The 22,531-nt window shown below is 35.3% G+C and overlaps 1 protein-coding gene across 2 annotated transcripts; it reads left to right on the top strand.

The window, feature by feature from the left end:
• The first annotated feature begins 1,635 nt into the window (after positions 1 to 1,635).
• On the top strand, positions 1,636 to 21,185 carry LOC132170627 (RNA helicase family protein). 2 transcript variants are annotated; one of them, XM_059581673.2, is made up of 23 exons: positions 1,636 to 1,829; positions 1,926 to 2,070; positions 3,552 to 3,626; positions 8,035 to 8,124; positions 8,348 to 8,427; positions 8,800 to 8,869; positions 8,984 to 9,069; positions 9,737 to 9,800; positions 9,967 to 10,062; positions 13,088 to 13,193; positions 13,919 to 13,965; positions 14,072 to 14,155; positions 14,258 to 14,311; positions 14,775 to 14,875; positions 15,777 to 15,867; positions 16,632 to 16,796; positions 17,515 to 17,604; positions 18,053 to 18,124; positions 18,965 to 19,063; positions 19,324 to 19,410; positions 19,975 to 20,028; positions 20,183 to 20,262; positions 20,776 to 21,185. In XM_059581673.2, exons 1-23 carry the CDS (start codon positions 1,723 to 1,725, stop codon positions 20,921 to 20,923), a joined length of 2,091 nt encoding a protein of 696 aa, XP_059437656.2. In that variant the 5' UTR covers positions 1,636 to 1,722; the 3' UTR covers positions 20,924 to 21,185. The 2 variants fall into 2 exon arrangements, with proteins under 2 accessions (XP_059437656.2, XP_059437657.2); XM_059581674.2 differs by lacking the exon at positions 1,636 to 1,829 and having other exon boundaries at positions 1,980 to 2,070; positions 8,039 to 8,124.
• Positions 21,186 to 22,531: the final 1,346 nt, after the last annotated feature.

Raw genomic sequence — 22,531 nt, 5'->3', positions numbered from 1 at the left:
CTTGCCACACCACTGCCCTATACAGCTTCTTTGAGTCTCGTTGCTACCCTGCATTGTCTTGTCTGCTTCACACACTCATGCACATGGCCCTCACATGCACTCATTGGCACATGGAGTCTACACGCTTCTGGCCCGCCATTAGTTGCCTTCCACCGCCGCCACTTCCTCCCCTGTGGCAATAGTTTGGCTTTTAGTTGTATTTTTGTGTTTGTTGTTTTTCTGTAATGCTTTTTTTTTTTATTGCTTTCCTAGTTGTTTTTGGTGAGTTCTTATCTTCCAAATCTGATGTGGTTTAATCTTGTAGTGGAGACTTTTGTAGCCCGTGTCCATTTCTTATTGATGGAATCCATTTGGTTTGATGTGGTTTGATCTTGTAGTAGAGACTTTTGTAGCCGATGTCTATTTCTTGTTGATGGAATCCGTTTGGTTCTCGAGAATACTTCCCTTGCACAACCACTTCATGGTGGTTGCTACTTTTACCATTTGAGACTCCTCATCGAGTTCCTTTTCCCTTTGTTACCGCTTCATGTGGCCCTTAGAAAGGCCTGAATCCTTTCTGGTTCTATTGCCTATTATTTGTTTTTTTTTTCCTTGTATTTTTTTTTTTTTTTCTGTTCAGATTTTGTTGTTGGGAGCCTACCCTTTTTCAATTTGATCCCTTGTAACCCTTTTTGCACTATTGTCCGGAAAAAAGAAAAAAAGAAAGAAAGAGAAATGTTGTGTTTGGCAAACCGTTTCATCCACTCATTACTATTCACACACCATTTTCCTAAAAAAAATCAAAACAAAAAAAATTCTAACTTTATTTATTTATTTTTTTTCACCTTTTATATTACATTATTCACTTTTTATTACTATTCAAACAAAAAAATAACCAAAAAACAAAACCTTTTCACTTTTCATACAAAAAATTTCATAACTGGATATCACATCAATTATTTCTAATACAATAAGAAATGCAAAACCATTTGCCTAACAATAACTAAAAGAGAGAGGAGAAGAAAACGGTAGAGTTAAAATAATATTTTAAAAAATAGAGTGTGAAATATATAATTCGTGGAAAAGGTAGTAGATACAATAAACAAATTGAGAAAAGTTCACATATCTCTCAAACTACCACCTAATTGATAATGTTTCTCCAAACTTTTAATTGTAATAATGTCTCCTCCAAACTATTAAAAATTGTCAATGTCCCCCTTAATGACGAAAATACACTTAACAAAATTAATATATATATATATATATATATATATATATATAAAACTTAAAAAAAAAAATGAAAAAGGGAGTGACAATTTTTTTTAAGAAATCGTTTTTGTTAAAAAAAATTTTAATTTGTATGTTTTTTTGTTGTTTTTTAATTTATAGAAATATTTTTGTTTTATTGACAAATATTTAAGGTTATTTTTGTTATTATTATTTTTTTTTGCTAACATTGAGAGATATTGTCAAATTTTTAATAGTTTTAGGGGATATTGTCGTAATTCTAAGTGAAAGGAACATTGGATTAGTAATTTTGAGGGAGAAGGTGGACTTTACGTCTTTACCCAAACAAATTTGTAATTTGAGCAGTAAAATAGTTTTGTTGGAAATGTTGTGACAATTTTGTTTGTAACCCTTCTATTAATCCTGAAAACTACTGGCTACAGTGAGAACCGGCTAAAAGCTTCTACGAGTAGCAGCGAACCAATACGAACGCGTAGAAGCAAAGCATTACGAACAATGTCGCAGTTCTGGAAGCCAGGCACCGAGAAGCCTCGTCTAGTCGACGACGAAGAAGGCGGAGTCCTCTTCCTCTCGGCTTCTGCTTCTTCCTCTTCCTCTTCCAGGTGTTCTTCTTCTTCTTCATTGTGATTTTGATTTACATTTTTTTTGGTGTTTTTCGCTTTTTAAGTTTGTTTTTGGATGTTATATTTGAGTTGTAGATTCGGGTATGCGAGTGTGGAGAAGCAGAGACAGAGGCTTCCTGTGTACAAGTACCGCACAGCCATTCTCTACTTGGTTGAGACTCACGCCACTACCATTATTGTTGGCGAGACCGGTAGCGGCAAGACCACCCAGATTCCTCAGGTTCGCTTTCCTTTGTTTTATTGATGCAGGACAAATAGAATTTGAAAGATAAAAAGCAGAAAAGGGGAAAAAGAAAGGGATTGAGTCACAAAATCTAAAGAGAAGGGGAAGAAGAGGAGTCACACCTCACAAAATCTGTTTAGTTAGTTATCAATTCTAGTCAGTCTCCATAGGAGTACAAAATAACACTTGAAAGTACACCGAAATCCTAATCCTAATTTGACTAACTTTGGGCCAAGTTTATTATTGAATTACATAATAACACTAATTCTTAAAATTTATTCATCCAAAAAAAAAAAAAAAATCTTAAAATTTAAATAAAATATAAAATTAAATACTAATAACTTTATTAATTAATAAAACTTAGGTAAAATTAAAGACCCAATTAACTTTGTCTTATCCTGCTTCATTTATACTCAAATGGGTTTGTTTGTTTCTCGGGAAAAAAACGAGAGAAATCCATTGAAAATGTTTGTTTTTGTTTTTTGGGTCTATTTTATGCTCTTTCTGGTACCAAGTAAAGTTGTAATCTATGTTTATAGAAGGTATTTGTTTTAAGAGTAATGCTAGAAATCACATTTCTGGTAGTACAACCATTGGATTAGTTTTGTTTAAAAAAAATTTCAAGGGTTAGCTGGGACTGCCAAGTTATGGGATAAAAATATGGTTTCTAGCATTTCTCTTTGTTTTATATGCATCACTTGAGGTCATTTTGCTTTTGTTTGGTTGCTGAGAAACCCAAAGAGAATAACAGAAATTGGAAGTTAAATCTATATAATTGCCAGTTTTTTTTTTCCACCCAATTTTTCAGGAATTATTTACAGCTAATTTATTTTACATTTCATTTATCTTTCATCAGTTTGTTTATGGAACTAGGTGTTGGGGTGTGTTTGACGCCTTGGAAGTTGGGTTATTTCAATGTCTTTTATGTAGGCACTCGAAGTAGGGCGTTGAATTCTTTGATTATAGCATTTCTAATTATCATGTTCAGAATTTCATGAAATGCCTTTTGGGATTTGTGCTTTGTCTAATCGCATAGAATACAAATGTTCGGTTGGTTGATTTTCATCAAATGACTCCGAGATCTCTAACCTGTTAGAGCTTGTTTGTGATTGCATTTAAGAAACAGAGCTTTTAAGTCAAAAAACTCTTTTTGGCAAAAGCTTCATTTTTAAGCTTTTGCCAAAAGTGTGTTTTGGCTATTTTTAGGCTTTTTGGACCCTTAAAAGCGCTTTTAATTTTTTTTACCGAACGAGTACTTTTTTCTTCAAACGGACTTTTTCAGTGTTAAAATCACTTTTAGGCTCTTCAAATGCAATCCCAAATAGACCCTTAATATCAAATGTTTTGTTTGTTCTTTTTTAACACTCTAGTCTGTCGATGTTTTCAGTTATAAATCTTGGTTGGGCATTTTGAAATTCTTCCAATGGATTAATATACTGTTAAGTTTGAATGTTAACCCTTATTTTCTCAAACTGCAGTACCTCAAAGAAGCAGGTTGGGCTGATGGTGGGCGGCTAATAGCATGCACTCAACCAAGACGATTGGCTGTCCAGGTGAGTTTTAGTTTGTGCTACTGCTTTAAATGCTATCTCATCATACATACAGAATAACTTGTTTACTTCTTTTAATTGAGTTCAATTTTCAGTTGCTTATAGTGGTTTTAAAATGGATGGTTGTTATAATATCATTATTAATATTGTCAAACTAGCTCAATCTGGTTGTAGTTCAGAAATTAAAATCTTTAGATTCTCTAATTTATTTTTTTATGTTTAGATCGTGAGTTGTTAGTCCCATCGTTTCTTGAAGGCATCATTTGTGGCTGCGGAAAGAAACCTATTCCAAGGATGATAGTCATGCGAGTTAGGCTACTACTAAGACTACAATTTGGAAACGTCAAACTTCATTTTCTTGGGCCATACCATCCTCAACCCCCTCATAAGTAGGGGTGGGCATCTACTCTGATGGAGTCAGAAATGCCTTCTCTGACTTTGGTGGAGGCAAACTTCCACCGAAGTAGGAAGCGTTGGAAACCTTAGACATCATGTTTGACAAAGGTAATTTCCAAGCCGATGCTGACTTCCTAAGGTCGGTTGGAAGTTGGTTTGGAAAGTCGGTGGCTACTGAAGGTGGGTGGCCACCACATATCAAGTGGTGGCCATTGCACATAAAGTCGTGGCCGCCATCATCAATCGGCCAAAACTCAAATAGAGAGAAAGGTGAAGATCACAACCATTGATAGAAAAAATCCTAACCATTTGTTGTGTGCTCAGCTTTTTATGCAATGGAATGATATGTGAATCATGAAATGAACATAAGTTGTGTGTTTATAGGGTTGTGAAAATACATTTATTGGCAAGTTATGCTCATGTCATCCGCTCAGATTTTTTATTTATTTATTTTCTTTTTTGAAGGCCGGGTCAGGGTGGGTGTCTTACGCTTTTAAAATGATATTTCCATTACTTATTCGAAAATAAAGAGTCGTGTTGGGTCAGAATTTTTCAGATATCTTATATTCTCATTCTGACTTCTGACCTGACTTGGGTCAGAAATCAAAACAAGATTCTAACAGCCAACCCACCCTCCATTGGAAGTTGACCTGAGTGGGTCGGAATTGGGTTGGATGTCAAATTTTCTAGGATTTGAACACCCCTACTCACAAGTAGGGGATAGTTGGACCTAAATGCCACACATTGTGGCCGGAAGGCCACTACTCTTTTTTTTTCTTTTTTTTTTTAATTTTTAATTTTTATTTTTATAAGTACATGGAGTTCATTAAAAACCAAAGGGTGCACCCAAGTACACAAGAAGTATATAAGAGAAACAGCTAAGTGAAAAAGAAAAGAGATAAAAATAGTCATGAAAAATAGAAATGTGAAAACAATCATAAGCGGCTATCCATTGAAAGAGGGTGTGGAAATAGCTCTGTCATCATCCTCTCACTATCTTCAAAGATTTGGTTATTTCTATTTCTCCAAATGCACCACATCAAATAGAGCGGAACCATCGTCTACATAGCTTTACTTTGAGAATTACCAAACTGCCTTCTCCAACAAGCCATATCTCACCTGATGAGGCATGGCCTACGCTAAATTGAATTACCTGAAAATAGAGTACCATAAGTCAACAAGGCCACTAGTAGGAATAGATATCAAGTGTCTCTTCCTCCATACTATACTTTCTTATTCTCTTTATTTGACAATGTTCTTTATAATGGGGACTCTTGACACTTTCTAGATTAATACAAGTCAAAGGACGTTAGGAACCAAAAGTGGCATTAATGCTCCTCCGAGGGTGGCTTTTTTCGTATGGACGGCGGTTATGGGGAAAATTTTAACATTGGACAACCTACGAAAGAAGAACATCATTGTGACGGAATGGTGTTGTATGTGCAAGAAGAGTGGCGAATCTATTGATCACCTTTTAGTGCATTGTGAAGCTGCTGTAGAGGTATGGAACATGATCCTCCAGCTATTTGGTATAACATGGGTGATGCCGGGGAGTTTGAAGGAATGCTTGGGAAGTTGGAGAGGGCAAAGGGGAAAGCGGACAGCCATGCACATTTGGAGGATGGCTTCTTTGTGTGTAATGTGGTCCTTATGGAGAGAAAGGAATGCGCGGAGCTTTGAGGATCGTGAAATGGGAACTATAGAATTGAAGAAAAGGGTGCTCCAAACACTCTACTCTTGGAGGGTCTTGGGGTCTTCTTTGCAAGCTTCAACACTTACGGAATTTATCGATCTATGTGCGTCCTTTTCAGTTTAAAGCTCGTGTAGTGTGTAGTGGGTTCTTTTGTATACTCCCTGTATACATGGGTTGCGGCCCTTGCGCTTTTAAATACATTGACTTTTACCTATCAAAAAAAAAAAAAAAGGTTTCTTTGGTTGTTGATGAAGCTTCTGGAGACAAGACCAAAAGAAAAAGAGAAAGAAAAGTGATGAGAGAAAGAAGGAGATGAGAGAGAGAGAAAGAGAGAAAAAGAAGTGAAAGCTAAAAATGTTATTTTAATGATATAGGGAAAGGTTTAGAGAATCTATTGTGTGGTGTATTTGGATAGGGAAGCAAAAAGTAATTTGGTTCCCTAAATTTTGGGAAAATTGTTGGTGTCGGCTGGGAATGCTCTTAAATGTCTTGTCCTGAACTTATGATTATTGTGCATATGTGTCATATGATTAACTCCATGTGGCATCATAAACTTTATAGAATTAGGGATTTCTGAATCCTAGTGATTAATGTGATTTCTGACTGAAATTTGACTTAATTGAACATATAGAGACACATGCATACAAACACCTAAAGGGTAAGCAATTCATGTATTTTGGGAGTATACAAGAGAAAAGCATCATCAGTAAGGCGTAATTCCCAAAGATTGAAGCATCTGAATAATCAAAAAGGGATTTTCCTTAAGCTTATATTATTTACACCAAACAACAAACAACCAGAATGAGAATAAGAAAAAATTCACACCAAACAACCAGAATCAGAATGAAAAAAGATATTCATCTTGGAAGCATCTTGTGTAGAGAGGACTTCAGGTATTGCTAGGTGTATGGACCATTTAAGTTCTATTAGTTGAAATGAATGCCCATCAATGACAATAATCATATCATAGATTTTGTTGATTGAACTTATATTATTTCTATCGGTGAATATCAAGGACAAAGGACAGTAGGTTCATAAGGATGGAGGATAGCCTGATCGTTGTGGCCGTGTTGGGGATTGGTGCCTTGTTGGATGTGTCTCTGCCATTTCTCCATACCTTACCCAGATGGAGGGTGCCCACGGTTTGGAGATCATGAGAGATGCTGTTAGGAAATCCCCACCGGCTAAGGGTCTTCTACGGCAGGGGTTTCTCAACCTCTGTTCATCTGCGGTGGCTCTGAGGAAGGATAAGGGAGGTGTTATCAAATCCCTGTCAAGTTTGGCTTCGTCATCGGCGATAGGTTTGAGGGATGTTGAGGACGCGGAGGATCTTTCTTCCCCTCTGGGTATTTTCTCCCCATCTCTCCATTGGATTGGGCTCTTTGTTCTCATAAGGATATGGGCCGATGGTAGGGATGTCGTGTGAGGGGAACGAGGATCAGGCTGTGGCTATCTTGATAGACATCGTAGAGGATTGGTTGCCGGAGATTAAGGGTGCCTGTTCTAGATGTAGAAGGGAGCTTCTAAACCTAAAATGCTCCATAAATTATGATTTGATAGGCACGTCCTCAAGGTGGGGGAAAGGTAAGGCTCACGCTTTTTAGCGTTAAGATCTTTTTGTGGGTCTCAAGTTTGAGGGCTTTTGTTGTTTTGTGGGTTTTGGGTGTCTGTGTTAGGTGTTTTCCTTTGTATACTCCCTTACGCTTTTAATACAATCTTCATTACTTATCAAAAATAAAAAATAAAAAATATCAAAGACAGAGAGGCATAGTGTGTATTATTCATTCTAGGTCATTTGTGAGCAGGGGAAGTATGTGTATGCCATTAATTCTATTGTTCTTGTGCATACTTTTATATTTTTGCTTCAGTTGGTGGGAGATAACAAAGTAACTTTGATGGGCTAAATGGGATAGAATAGGTGATGCTTGCTGCGTTCCTTTCACTGAAATTCAAGGAGAAGAGTGAACATATAACATTAACACGAAATCCTCTCACTCTCCACTTCGTGTACTCAATCAATCCCTGTATGTCTAAATGATGTTGAAAACATTTTAGATTTATCATTTTTACCATGTGGGAGGGATTCGTATAATTTTGAATGAATCAAGTGGGATGTAAACGTTTGGGGTTACTGATTTTTCTTGTGATTCTAAAATATCAGATGTATTCATTTTTTTGGATTGAAAAATTAAGCCCCAGTGTGCTGTCGGTTCTGTTGGAAATCTCAAATGCGTAATTTTAATTTCTTGTCAGCTGCAGATACAGTTTTATTGTTTTCATTATAATTCTTTTCTTATAAATATTAGCTGTATTGCTTCTTAGGCAGTTGCTTCAAGGGTGGCCGAAGAAATGGGGGTCAAGCTTGGTGAGGAAGTTGGCTACACGATTCGATTTGAAGATCTTATGAATCCAGTGAGACCTTTTACTTTCTTTTCAAGCTGTGAATAATTATTTTATCAGATTATCCTCTAATGTTGTTTGGGCGTAGTCTACACCAGAATGCTGCATCATGCATTGATTTATCATCTGATTATTTGGAAAGTTCTGGTCTATTAGCTAGACTTTGAGGAACATCATTTGTTACTTTTAGTTCTTTACTATGAATGCTGAGAATTTCGCTGTTATGGCAGGACAGGGTACAACTATGATAAAGTTTCTAACAGATGGGGTGTTACTGAGGGAAATGATGGATGATCCTCTTTTGACCAAGTATAGGTATTAATTCCAACTCTAAATTTTATGCTCTTTGATTTTGTAAGCCTATCTTTTAACTCTATCTACTTTTCTTTCTTTGTTTCTCTGTATTGCTGCTGTGAGAAATTCATGATTTTAAAAACTAACTTACTACCTGATATGCTTGTTGGTTAGTTTTAGCTGGTCTGCAGAGGCACTTTTACAGGGATAACCAAATATTATAATTAGAAGCAATGCCTCTTATTTTATGATTTTTTGTTGTTTTTGTTTTAGAGAGTTGATGTATGATTCAACCTAAACTTTGAATGTCTAATATTATTATTATTACTATTACTATTGTTGTTGTTGTTGTTGCCATAACATTTTCCCCTTAAAATTTGACTATTGTTTCAGTGTCATAATGGTAGATGAGGCTCATGAAAGGTCTATTTCAACTGACATATTACTTGGTCTACTGAAAAAGGTAACTGGGACATATTTTAGATGGTTTGGGAAACTGAAGTGTAATTTTTGTTCTTTCACTATTTTTGATTTGGTTCCTACCTTTTTGTACATTTGCTTATTGCTGAATTTCCAGATTCAACGGCGTCGATCTGACCTGCGTCTGATTATCTCCTCCGCTACAATCGAAGCAAAATCAATGTCTACTTTCTTCCAAATAAGGTTCCCTTTTTTTCCCTCTAAGCTGCTGAGCGAAGTTACATTCTGTACTTTCTTTGTTTGGTTGCTTGTGCCATGCTTTTGGTTTTGGCATTCCAACTGATGTTGAGTCACCTTTAATAATCAAATTCTTTTTATTTTTATTTTTATTTTTTATTTTTATAAAAAAAAAAAAGAAACCAGATTTCTTTTACAGGATTGGGAAGTTTGCACTTTACATTGCACCTCTTTTACATTATAATTGTTTTGTGTAGCCTGGTGTTTGATTAAAAGAACATAATCTGACTCCTCTGATATATCTTAAGGGAAGTTATAGAATTCTTTAATATATATATATATATATATTAGTTTCAAAAGTCATAGCATCAACTTGAATTTCAATTACATTTACCTTTGTATATAGTTTACTTTTGGATGTGCCGATTTTTAACCTTCAAAAACATTGGTACAGGAGAGGTTTGTTATGGTCATAGTGTGCCGTTCGTCATTGACTTGCTTTCTTCTCTTTTCCTATATTACATGGTCTGAATATTTATTCGCAATTTTACTTGCTTAAATTTTATGTAAATTCTAGCTGTATTTAATAGGTTGCCAACTACTTTACTGTCTTTTTATCAGTATCCTAAGCCGATAATAGTTTAAATCTCTTTTTTGTTGTAAATAACAATAGGCGTCGATCATTGGAAGCTGCGGAGAGTGGACCAAGGATGGAGCCTGCAATCCTTTCAGTTGAGGTATGTTGTGCTGGCAATTCTGTCTCTCTCTCTTCAAACAGTGTTTCTAAGTTTATGAGGTTGCTTCAATTTTTATTTTTTTTAAGTGAAGTTATCTTCAGGTAACATTATCATATAACATGGATATTACAAAATTAAGGTGTCATTGCAATCTCTTTACTTTCAGGGTAGAGGCTTTAATGTACAAATTCATTTTGTCGAGGAGCCTGTCCAGGACTATATTCGGTCTACTGTTTCAACAGTATTGTCAATCCATGATCAGGTACTTATAATTCTTTAAGGGATCTCTCGTAGAATACTTTTGAACCAGAGGATCTCTTGTTAATAATAAAATTTTTCTAAGATAACTAAAGAAAGAATGTGTCCAATTCAGATGTCTAACCATCTCTATTTCGTTGATTCTTTGCATTTTTAATTTTTTTTAACTGCCAATGCCTTAGGCCCACCTTTCTTAATGCTTCTTGTGTTCTTAGATGGTCACTACTCAGCATATTTCTTAGTAAATTTCTAACCTGTCAAAAGATGTGTGTTATAGCCCCTTGCTTATTCATTAACTTTGTAACATTGATTTGGTCTATCATGACATCTCATATGCAGTTGGATGTACACTGTACCTTTGCTAGTGACATATGCTTAGGGTGATGCTCCTACAGCAGGGAACTTTTAAAGAAAGTTTATAACTAAAATGTAAAGTAGAGAAACTAACAGATTTCTCCGCATCAAGCATTAAGTCTATAGTTTTAGAAGTGATATGTGGAGTAAATCTCCTTGCCAAGGAGTCATGAGTCCTTTGATTTACCATTTTTGCCATTGTTAAAATATTGAATGAAGCAAACATTGAGGTGTTATGTCATCTTTCTTGAAAGCTTGTTTTCTTGTTTCTTGACCATAGGTATTTGTGAGTGTCAGTGTGTTCCGTGACCACCACTATATATGACAATTAACCAAATGGTTAATGCTATGTTATTTTACAATTTTTCCCTCGGATGTTGTAGAAAGTGTAATATTTTTTTCTTACAAACTTTGATGTAAAACTTGTTTTTTCTCCATTTGAAGGTTACCTAATTGAACCTAATTTCTTAAACCTCAACGTAACAATCCACTCTTCATAATGCATCCAATTACATTTTAGTCCCTTACCTACTATCCTTTTGTAATGGATTAAAAGCCTATTTGAACTCTTCTGAATCCCTTATACAAGACCTATCTTACCTCAACCTTAAAATTCCCTCTCTTTTCCTTAGGAACCCTTCATCTTTCAGTTGCAAATAATCTTGTTCCAACAAAGTTAAAAAGCGGGTCCGAACGAAGCACTTTGAGCTCGATGCTTTCGAATGGGCTTTGTTGCAGTTGTGATCGGGGCATTCTGGGCTGGCTTGATCAAATGCACTTTGATTGTGGTTGCTTTTGAGGCATTCGAGGGCTATTTCGCGCATCCTGTGATGATCTCGTTCGAACGCAAACCATACTGTTCAAGTGGGAACGTACATAAACTAATTTTCTACGTAAAAATTCCTCCAAATCCTGTTCTCTCCAACACCACTCCCTTCTTCCACGTTACACAACACAAGAATCCTCAGACAACCTCAAAACATCCATTACAACAACAAAATCAAGTCTTTTACCCAAACCCTAATTGTACATTTTCCTCATTTCTCCACAAACCACAACACACACTGCACTACCCACAACTTCACCACTCCATTAACTCAAATACCCATCTTCAAAACACAAACTACAAACCTTATCTAAATATCAAACCCTGAGATCACAATATCTACTCCTTATCTTCGTCCAAGTAACAACTGCAATCACCAAAAATCTTGCTAATGACATCATTTAATCAAAATCCGTAACAAACACTTAGAGTCCAAGAATCAAACGGAGAGAACAGTAGAAACATCTTACCTGTTCAAGCTTTTACTCCTCAAGCAGCTCCTCCAACCTTTTCTTCAAGCCCTTCCTTTCTCCCTTCCTTTCTCTCTTTCTCTCTCTACTTATCTCTCTCTAACTCACTCAAGTTCTCTTTGCTCTCTCTCTCTCTCTCTCTCTTGACTTAGACAAACGAAGGGGAAGAAAATAACTTATCCTTCAAGTCTCTACATTTTAAACTCCCGTTTTACTCTTTGAGAACTGATCTCGTTCAAACTGGATTTTACGCATTAAATGCACATCAAATCTCACCTACCTCACACATGTGATCAATCATGGCAGTTGATCTTCACCTGCCATTCATGCGCACAACGACATGTAGAGATGCCATTTTGTTCAAACGGGGCACTTTTTGTGTTCGAACGCTGTGTATCCAACTCAGCGACACGTGGAGATTCCTTCCATTCAAACGAGCTCCAATCTTGTTCGAATGTGACACCTCAAATCCGACATTTCTAAGTTTTTTCTTACAAATTTAATCCCTTTGTGATCAAATGCCTATGAGCCTCACCATACTCCATCCATTTTCACCAAATATATACACTTATCTTAATCATTCTCATAATTTTTTGTCCCTAAATTCAAATTTCTATTTTCTTTTTGGGTGTTTTCTGATGCGGGTTTCTACAACTATTAGATAACATACGTAGCATATCATACAATCAGGATCAAGTGAGCATGATGAAAGGATCAGGTCTTGGAAGAAACATTTTGTTTTTTTTGAAAAAAAAATCTATTTACATGATTTAGGGAGAAGGATTAATAGTAAACCAATTTTTATTGCTCAAGAAAAAAAAAAAAAAAAGCATAGGGTGAAAGCATAAAAAGTTAGAAAAGAAATACATCCACCAGCTATTAGGAATGTTGCCATCTTTGAAAGCTGTCAAACAGAGCTTTCCAATCAGTAGCCATTCTGCCATTCAGATTGCAACTCATCCTAACTATGTTAAAAATTAGTGGAAATTGACAGATTGAACGTGCTTATTACTATACGACCTTAAGTAGAACTTGAAGCTAACTTTCTTTTCAGGGAATTTTGTTTTCTAGGTGTATATATAAAAGCTTTGAATGAGTTTAAAACAAGTCGACTCGAGTTCACATATGAGCAGTTCCTGAGCCTAAATTGATTAGAACCGAGCTTATACAAGTTTGGTTTGTTTAATAATCGAGCCATAATATTTGTTCAAACTTGCTAGTTTATAAACAAATAGAACTCGAGTCGTGCTTGAACTTTTCATGGACAGCTCAGTTTTGTAGTCCTACTAATGAGTACGGGATGGTATTTCTTTGATTACTCAATATGAAACAATTTTTTCATGAACAAGTCTAGTATATGTTATGTTTGTTGCTTATAGGAACCCATGGGTGATATTCTGGTATTTCTTACTGGTCAAGATGATATTGATGCCTCTATTCAGTTACTAAATGAAGAAGCTCAAAGCAATGGAAAGAACTCTTCAGGTATGAGTGACCAAGCATCTCAAAGTAGTTGTAATTTGCTAAACCCTAAACCCTAAATATCTTGACTAGTGATTTTCTACATTTGTGCATCTCAAAGTTGTAATTTGCTAAAACACATTTACTCTAACGTACATATATGTGTTACTGGTGTATGTTTAGAACTATATGCATTCATATAGCCACACATTTGAGTTTGTTGATGTGTATTAGGTGCTCCATGTTCCATGGATGGTTTGGTATTTGAAAATTCTGTGGCATAATATCACAATCCACCTCATTTAGATCTTTTGTTGGCACTCTCCTTTCCTTCCCTCCCTCCTTCCTTTTTTTTTTTTTTTTTTTTCTGTCCTTTTCTGGGCATTCACATGATCATACTACAATACACGAGATCATGGTTCATGGACTACCTTAATTTACTTGTACTAGCAAAGAACAACGATCCCATATTGCTTTTTGCACTGGTATTGGATTGATTGTACTGAATTGGCAAGATTACATGTTCATCTTGCAATGTAGTATTTGACCACCCCAAGGGTGGCTCAATCAGTGAAGGACTAAGCCTTATGAAGCAGAGGTTACTAGTTCGAATCTCCCCTTTCCCTTCTCCTTAGAGCCAAAAAAAAAAAAAAAAAGTGTAGTAGTTATTACATTTTGTTGGACTTATTCATACTTGCTATGAAATATAATTATTAGACATAATCGTACGAGTATACCTTCATTTTCAGGATTGATTGTTTTGCCTCTGTACTCCGGGCTTCCGCGGGCGGAACAGGTTAGTGATATATTAATGTGTTATGTGGGTGCGGTAAACTGATTTTTTTGGAGATTTAGTTAACCCATTTGTGATTTATTGACTACCTTTTTTGCTTTCCATGTAGGAGCTGATTTTTTCTCCAACTCCTAGAGGGAAGAGGAAAGTAGTGATATCAACAAATATAGCAGAGACATCGTTGACTTTGGAGGTAACATATCTGCACTTTAGAGAAATTTTTTGTTGGACGTGATTAGGACAAAGCAACCAGACAATTTGTTTTCATACAACCTTATTCTACTGATACATACAGGGCATTGTCTATGTTGTTGATAGTGGATTCTCAAAACAGCGATTCTACAATCCGGTACTGAACTAGTCATTGAAATGTTCAAATTTATTTGGTGGAGTGATTAGTTCCCATATATTCTCATACTTCAAATTACTACCTGAGCATCTATCATTTATTTAGTTATGGAGTTGTCCTAACAATTTGTCTGGGAATATTAATTGCTATGCATTATTAGCTTTATCTGATTTTGTTTTGTATTCTTAGTTGTTTATTAAGCAGTTGATCATAGTGTTGAGTTCTTCGATTTGGATGGGCATTGGGATAATTTCATTTTCTGAATTGTTTATAAACATGCTAAGCTGTCATTTAAATATCATATTTATTCTTCCTTATGCCCTCTATATGCTAGTTTGCATTTAAAACTTGAAGTTCCATTATGATTGACTCTAGTCGCATCTAATATCATGTCTATTCTTTTCAATAATAAAATCTTTTGCCCTTTTCTTTTCTTTTTAATTTTTGGTTTACTTCACTACAGATTTCAGATATTGAGAATCTGGTGGTGGCACCTATATCCAAGGCATCTGCTAGACAAAGGGCTGGTAGGGCTGGAAGAGTTCGACCTGGGAAGTGTTACAGGTGCCTTTTCTACAGGAAATTACTTAACACCAGGGTCAATCAGTTTCTTTTTAACTTGTATGAAGCGGCATGTCATTTATATCACCATTGCTGATTATTTATTTATTTCTTGCTTAGACCTGTGGCATTCATATCATTATAATTGCATCAGTCAAGCATTCAATCAAATTTTACATGTTGAGTAGTATGTTTTACTCCTTGAGCATTAACAACAAGCACCGCTATGTTCTTATCTTGCCTTGATTCTGTTATGCAGTTGGGCATTCCTGAAGCATGTAACCAATCAATGCACCTTCACCAAAAAAAATTCCTTTAACTGATGCTATATGTGTACCTTCAACCAACATTTTTTAGGAAAACAATTGTGTGCTTTTATATGAAGAAATATTTATACTTGTTAATAGTACAATACTAAGCAAAAGGTACAAACGTGCTTGTGTGAAATGAGTCTGGAAAAAGCCAAGTTCACACTTTTGAATATATTTGTAATGATATGGGTGTACTCTTATTCTTAGGTGCAAATTATGTTTAACTCTACGTAGTCATGACTCATGGGTTACTGAATGTTCAGGAATTCAATCATATCTTTGATATTCTCAATTTATTTTATTAGTATTTTCCTTTCTTTTTATTTTATTAGTATTTTCCACGTAATATTTTATTCCCATCGTTTCTTCCTTTTTCTCAAATCTTTTATTCCCTTCTTTTCTGCATTGTGCCAAGTCTAATAAGTTGCTATTTGAAGTTGTAGAGATGAGAAGCTAATTGTGACATATCTTTTGCTGTCATTCATTGTTTCCTCAAAATTAATCATATCAGGAACTTTTATGTGCACATTCCCACTGGTTTTCTGGTTATTTATGACGGTTGTTTCTTGACCTTTTCATCTTGTTGCTGCAAGGCTATATACTGAAGAGTATTTTGTCAATGAAATGTCTGCGGAGGGTATTCCGGAGATGCAAAGATCAAACCTTGTCTCCTGTGTGATTCAGGTATGAAGTTTTTGTGTCCACACCTTCCCTTTTCTTCTACTTTATTGGTGTCAAAATGATTGGGTTGATGAACTGATGTATCTGCAATAATTGCATTCTTTGAAGAATGCATTTTTCACATTTCTTAAAATGATAGTCTTCTGATTTATGGTAGCGGTCATAAATTGCAGTGGCGTAAAAAGTGGAGTGACATAGCTCAAACTAGGTTTCCTTCTGCCTTTATGATGAGTTACCCGCAACACTCCTCTATATCCTTCATGCATAAATTGTTACAGGGATTCGTATTTCCTGAAGCTACGCACGAGTTGATTGGTTCTCTAGATTACCATTGTCATCTAGTTTGTGGAACACTTGTTAACATCACCAACAACACTTTTAAGCTTCAAAGCTATGTAGTGTGAAGTATAAACTTTATTCTTATTAGTGAGGGAACTCCAATTAGCAAATGATTTTTTTTTCAACCCCAACAAACTATCTACCCTTTCCTTGTGTTACTTGTACTTGCCTAATTGATTGTTCCACCAAGACTTGTAAAAAATATTGTACGAGTTTTCTTATTTACTAGTGGCTGAAATAAGTAAAGTATTATGATGGCTTTAATTAGTTTTTTACATGTTATAATTTTCTTGTGAACTGTTTTTTTGCTTCTCTGCAAGCAAGAACTTATACCAAATGATTAATCACAAATTCTTGCCTTGGAAGAGTATTTTTTTTTTCTTTGTAACAATAAATGAGATGCTAATTATTTTGTCCTAATCTCTCAGTTAAAAGCATTGGGCATAGATAATATCCTGGGCTTTGATTGGCCGGCATCTCCATCTCCTGAAGCAATGATTCGAGCACTTGAAATACTTTATTCACTTGGAGTCTTGGATGATGATGCCAAACTTACTTCACCAGCTGGATTTCAAGTAGCAGAGATTCCATTAGTATGTTTCGATATACTACTATATCATAATTGACCCATATTATTGCTCCTTTTTTAATGATTTAAATTGTGCAAGTGTTTTCCAAGTCTGCTGGATGTGGGAAATGGATGTTACTGCAAGCTAAATGCTGGCACGCCTAGTGATATATTTTACTGTATCTATTGCATATGAACCCAAATCACCCCACACCCCCCCCCCCCCCCCCCCCCCCCACTCTTCCCCTTCCCTCCCTGCCTCCCCAACACCCACCCTCCAAACAAACCAGAAAAAAAGAAGCCAGGCATATTCCTGATGCTCTTGCCTGATATTATATGGAACCATTAATTATATCATTGCTTACTTTATAGGAGCAATTTTTGTATTGGTCAAATGATCTTTGCTTGTTATTTTTTGGTTGCTTTGTTCATTATTTCCTTGATGTTAAGTGAGCCTATTAATTTTTTTTATATGTTCTTTGTTTAAGATCTGTCTGTTCTAATCAGTTTGAAATTAACATTTATGAAACCCAAGGCCTTGAAAATATTTTGTTTATCCATCAAACATCCGGATGTCGTTAGTCATTCCGTCATTATTTTTTTAACCTAACATTTTCTTGATGAGCATTGAATATTACCTGGGACGTGTTTCTTGTATTAGGTTTGTTTGAGACGTAGTTGATCTTTTACCCTATTATGTTTCGCATTCTAACTAAATAATGTTGAAAACTTGTACTTTGTAGGAACCAATGGTCTCGAAAATGATCCTTTCTTCGAGCGAACTTGGGTGTTCAGAGGAGATTATTACTATTGCTGCTACTCTCTCAGTCCAAGTAAATTGTTTTATATATATATTATCAGTTCCTCAGGCTCAACGAATATGAATAGTAAACACTGAATTTTAAAGTAAAAAACATGTGAAAAAAATTCTCTAACTGAGAAAGTCATGTTTGGCCTTATTTGCTCTTCTCCTCAGGAAAAAAAAAAAAAAACATTTAGGCCCTGTGGGCATTATCCCATATTACTAAGGTGGGAGTTGAGTGATGGCTTTATTAAGTGCCTAAGCTATCTTGTAAATTAAAGCACTTTCTCTTCTGTGAGATTGAGGCGTATGCTTAATGGCCTCATCTACTTCTCTTCTTCCTCTATTTACTTAAAAATAAATAGAAGGAAAAGAAAGTATATAGGAAAGATATCCATTCATACTATCATACAACTGATAAAACAACAGAAGTAATTTGCAAGTAAGTTTTGTTTCACATCTAACATGTTTTTTGGCAGTCCATTTGGGTGCCTGGGAGGGGAGTGAAAAAGGATATGGATGAAGCCAAGTTGAGATTTGCTGCTTCTGAGGTACTTGATTTGAATTTTTAATTCTCTTGGATAACTTTAAGAATTCCGAGTAGATTTACTGTACCTTTTGGGCATCAATTTTTGGTCTAGAGAATATTACACTAATCTGGCGTTTGGTTTGAGGAATCTAAAATTCCCTTGGCACCCACATATTCCTAGGAATGTGACGCTTGGAAATCTGGATTCCTGGAAATGTGACAAATCCACGTTTGGGAATGATTAGGAATCTGCTGGGATTCCTGAAATTATGAGATTTTTATGTTTGGTTTATTTCTAGGCATCCTATAGGAATTGTTTATGTTTCCCAACATATTGTTATTGTTTTTCTTTTTAAGTGTATAAGGTCGTTTTTTTTGTTTAGAGGGAAGAAAAAAACTTTTCCAGGATGAAGGGAATGTGGATTCGTACCTCTCTACAAGGGAGTCCACATTCCTAACAAAAGGAAGTTGGGGGTGGGTGGGAATCCAGATACCCGCGAACATAACGGGAAATTTTTGAAGATTCTCTGGAATCTTGAAAGATTACCCCTAACTAAACACCACAAAAAAGTCAGTTAGGCCTGTTTCCCCACACTGAGATGTTTCCACCTTGTGAGTGATCAAATTTCATGTTACAGAAATGCTTTGGTTTCATAATCATTGAGCATTCATAACGTGAAATTGTTATCTACATGTGAGTTTTAGATCTGTTAAATATCATTGCTTTTTGTACTTTGGCATGCGTATAATTGTACTACTGATATCTATTCAGTGCATCTTCCATACGGGGTCCAATAATTCCCTTTTTTGGTGTTATATATGATATCTTCTCTGCTCAATAATCATTTTGTAACAAATGCAGGGTGACCATGTGACATTCCTAAATGTTTACAAAGGGTTTCTTCAATCTGGCAAATCTTCTCAATGGTGTCATAAGAACTATTTGAACTACCAAGCCATGGTGCGTAGCTGCTTTAAAAAATTTAAGAATGTTTTTTATAGATAAATGTAACTCATGCATCTAATAAATATTTGATCTGTGACATCACATGGACGTATTTGAAGAGTTGACACCATTTGGTCACCGAAATGGCTTACCTTCTGTTATTCTCGGTTCCATACACCTTTAATGGCTGTAAATTTACTTGCTTTTAAATATCGTCATCTTGTGCACTTCATGTGTATAGTGTTTATGTTGATATTGGTGTAAATATTGTGCAGAAAAAGGTTGTTGAAATTAGAGAACAGCTCAGAAGAATAGCACAGAGATTAGGCATAGTCCTGAAATCTTGTGAAAGAGATATGCAGGTAAGTTTCTAGGCCAGTTACTGATATAATTATATGGCCCTGTAAAAGATTTATTCTCATCTTAAAACTAAGCAGTAGAACCAACCAATATATCCATCCGTGGACCACAGTGTGAAATCTGCACTCTTTTTTTCCTCTATCGCCCCCTATCCCATTTGTCACCGAAAGATGCCATGCTATTTTTACCTGCAAACTATTAGAAGCTATGTAGTGTTTTTAAACCATCATAATATGAGGATAGATCGGTATAGAGATGTATATAAGATGCATAATATGTATGTGAATATGAATTCCTTTTTTATATTTGCATATATATATATATATATATATATATATATAAGATTATATATATATATATACATGTAAATGATTAAAGATATTTTGTTCAGGTTTGAGAATCTCTAAGGCTAATTACTCCATTCTTCATTGGCTTTTCCTCATTCCCAGAACATTTGTGCCTTAGAACTTTGAATTAGTTATTGATTTTAGAGGAAGCAACCTTGTGTTGTTATATTCTGAACAGTTTGAGATGGTTGATGTTCTATTGTTTTTAATCTCTTCCAGGTGGTAAGAAAGGCAGTTACTGCTGGCTTTTTTGCTAATGCGTGTCGTTTAGAAGTGAGTATTTTCCTTATCTCGAATGCGCACCTGTATTCTTTTTGGAATATAAATTTATCTTCATCTTCTGGAGAAATCAATTTATTCTCGCACTTCCCTTTAACAATTTTCTGGTGAATGTCCCAATAAATTTATGGTTTTTATCTTGTCAAAGGCATTCACTCACAATGGGATGTACAAGACTGTCAGAGGGTCTCAAGAAGTGTATATTCACCCATCATCTGTGTTATTCAGGTTCGTACAGAAATTGGACTGCTATTTGACTCGATCTGTGATCAAGGAACTAATGGTGGTTTTTTTTTTTTTTTTTTTTTTGTGTGTGTGTGTGGGTAAATTACACTTTGACCTCAAACTTTCACTTTATTTGCACTTACACCTCCAAACTATGACTCTACAACTCGGATCTATAAACTATCAAAATGTTTCGAGTTGCCCCGTGTCAGATATACATGTGCTGTATATTTTTGTCTCAAACATTCCTCTGTTTTCGCCTTAGAGATTGCTACTGTTTCTAATATAGGGTATTCATTTCACATCAATTATAGGAGGCCCTTGCACTCTGTAGCCCTACTGTTTTCTTTTGTTAATCACACTAGTATATATATATATTCTCATTTGTTTCCCTATTGTTGTTTCTCCTTTTTTGTGCTTCATTCACAATGTCTTATTGTTTGGTGGGTACACGTGGTCGGTTGTGCGCATGCTATGGCTGTCTTAATTTCATCTAAAAAAATATTCATCATGCAGAGTTAACCCAAAATGGATTATATACCATTCCCTTGTCTCAACTGATCGGCAGTACATGCGCAATGTGATCTCCATAGATCCCTCTTGGCTAATGGAGGCTGCTCCACATTTTTACCAGCACCATCGTCATAATGCTACTGCCCACTGATCTTGCTGTTGGGGGAAGCAAATCGTGGGGCCTAGATCAGTTAGCCTAGGAATTTTCTTGTAATTATATGTATTAATCTTGAGAACTGTGCAGTCAAGGATGAGCTGCCTGCATTGTTTATTTCTCTTGCTGAAATATTGGATAGGAAATTTTGGGCTGGTTGATGCCTTCGCAGTTGGCTGTACTCATTTGACGCGCTCAAGTTATTTTTTTAATAGTTTTTTCATTAATATTCTTGTTTATGCAGCAATCATATTTTCAAGGGATAGAGATTCTCAACAATTTTTTTATTCAGATTGTTAGCAATTCGAATAACAAATGTGAGTCCTTTTATGGGAATCACTTGTCTGAGTAGATTTTGGGTAACCTGTCCTTTTGTTGGCACAGATAGATCCCATAAAATCTGTCCTGCATTTACTGTTTGAATTGTTGAGAATTTGATCCATCTTTTAAGTGATCCCTTTTGATTTTCCGAGGAGGAAGGAGGAAACATTATTGGACACATGTTTATATGTGTTTTAAACTGAATACGGGGGTGATGGAAGCCACATGCAAATTGAGATCTCGTCTTCAAAAAGTAGACAAAGTTTAATCTGCTTACCCGTCACCAAATCATTAAAGTATTAAATCCGTTGTCTATATCTTTGTGCCCGTAGTGTTTTATTGATACTCAAGAATTTCTCTTCATTTTCCTTGTAACTTTTTTCCGCATTTGATTAGACAAAAAAAAAAAAAAAAAAAAAAGAATTTCTCTTAATTTAATTTGAGCGGATCCATTGGCTCTCCACTAAATATAATTTATTTGTTCAACACCTACTATATATATACCATGGAAAATTCCTCGTGCACCATCTACACGCCAAAATGGACTGTTAGCTCATTTTGTTATGGATTCAATATGATATCAAAATCTTACTAAATTCAACTGGATTTTAGAAATTGGATCATGTGCAATGGCTGAATTTGCACGTCTTGTGCCACTTGCCTATATGTATTCATGACCCATTCATGTAGCAGCCAAGTTTAATATCAAGGGTGATGTTAAACATCACGCCCGGCGTGATGCACGCCGGGGTGATTTTATATTTTAAAATAATAAAATATAATATTTTATTATTATAATTATTAAAAAAAAAAAAAAAGCTTGGCATGCATGATCAAGCACGCCGGCGTTCTTAGTATCATGACCCTTAATATCAAATGTGCCACTGATGGACGGATGAGTCAAATTTCAGCAATATGGTGTGAGTAGCTCTTGGCTCGAAGTCACATAATTAAAGAAATGGGATTTGGCTTAGGTGCTGTAAACAAAATTATATTATTTTGTTATGTAATTTTTTTAATGGTTAAGATTTAATTTCAAGTTTTTATGAAAAAAATTAAATTAAATCTAGACCGTTAAACAAATTACGACACTTAAGTCAATTTTTTTTATTTATTTTTAAGTGTAAATTGAATCAAATAAGTTATTATCATTATTGTTATTATTGATAAGTAATTTCACTAAAATCGTACACTTCTAAAAGGGAAGCGGAGGCAAGGTTAATTACTGGTAAATCGTTTTCAAGAACTTTGGTGCCACACAAGATGTCTTCAAAACCTATCCTA

Source organism: Corylus avellana, chromosome 1, assembly GCF_965113065.1.
Source record: "Corylus avellana chromosome 1, dhCorAvel1.hap1.2, whole genome shotgun sequence".
Lineage (NCBI taxonomy): Eukaryota > Viridiplantae > Streptophyta > Magnoliopsida > Fagales > Betulaceae > Corylus > Corylus avellana.
The sequence above is the reverse complement of the archived record's forward strand: the minus strand, read 5'-3'. Positions and strand labels throughout refer to the sequence as shown.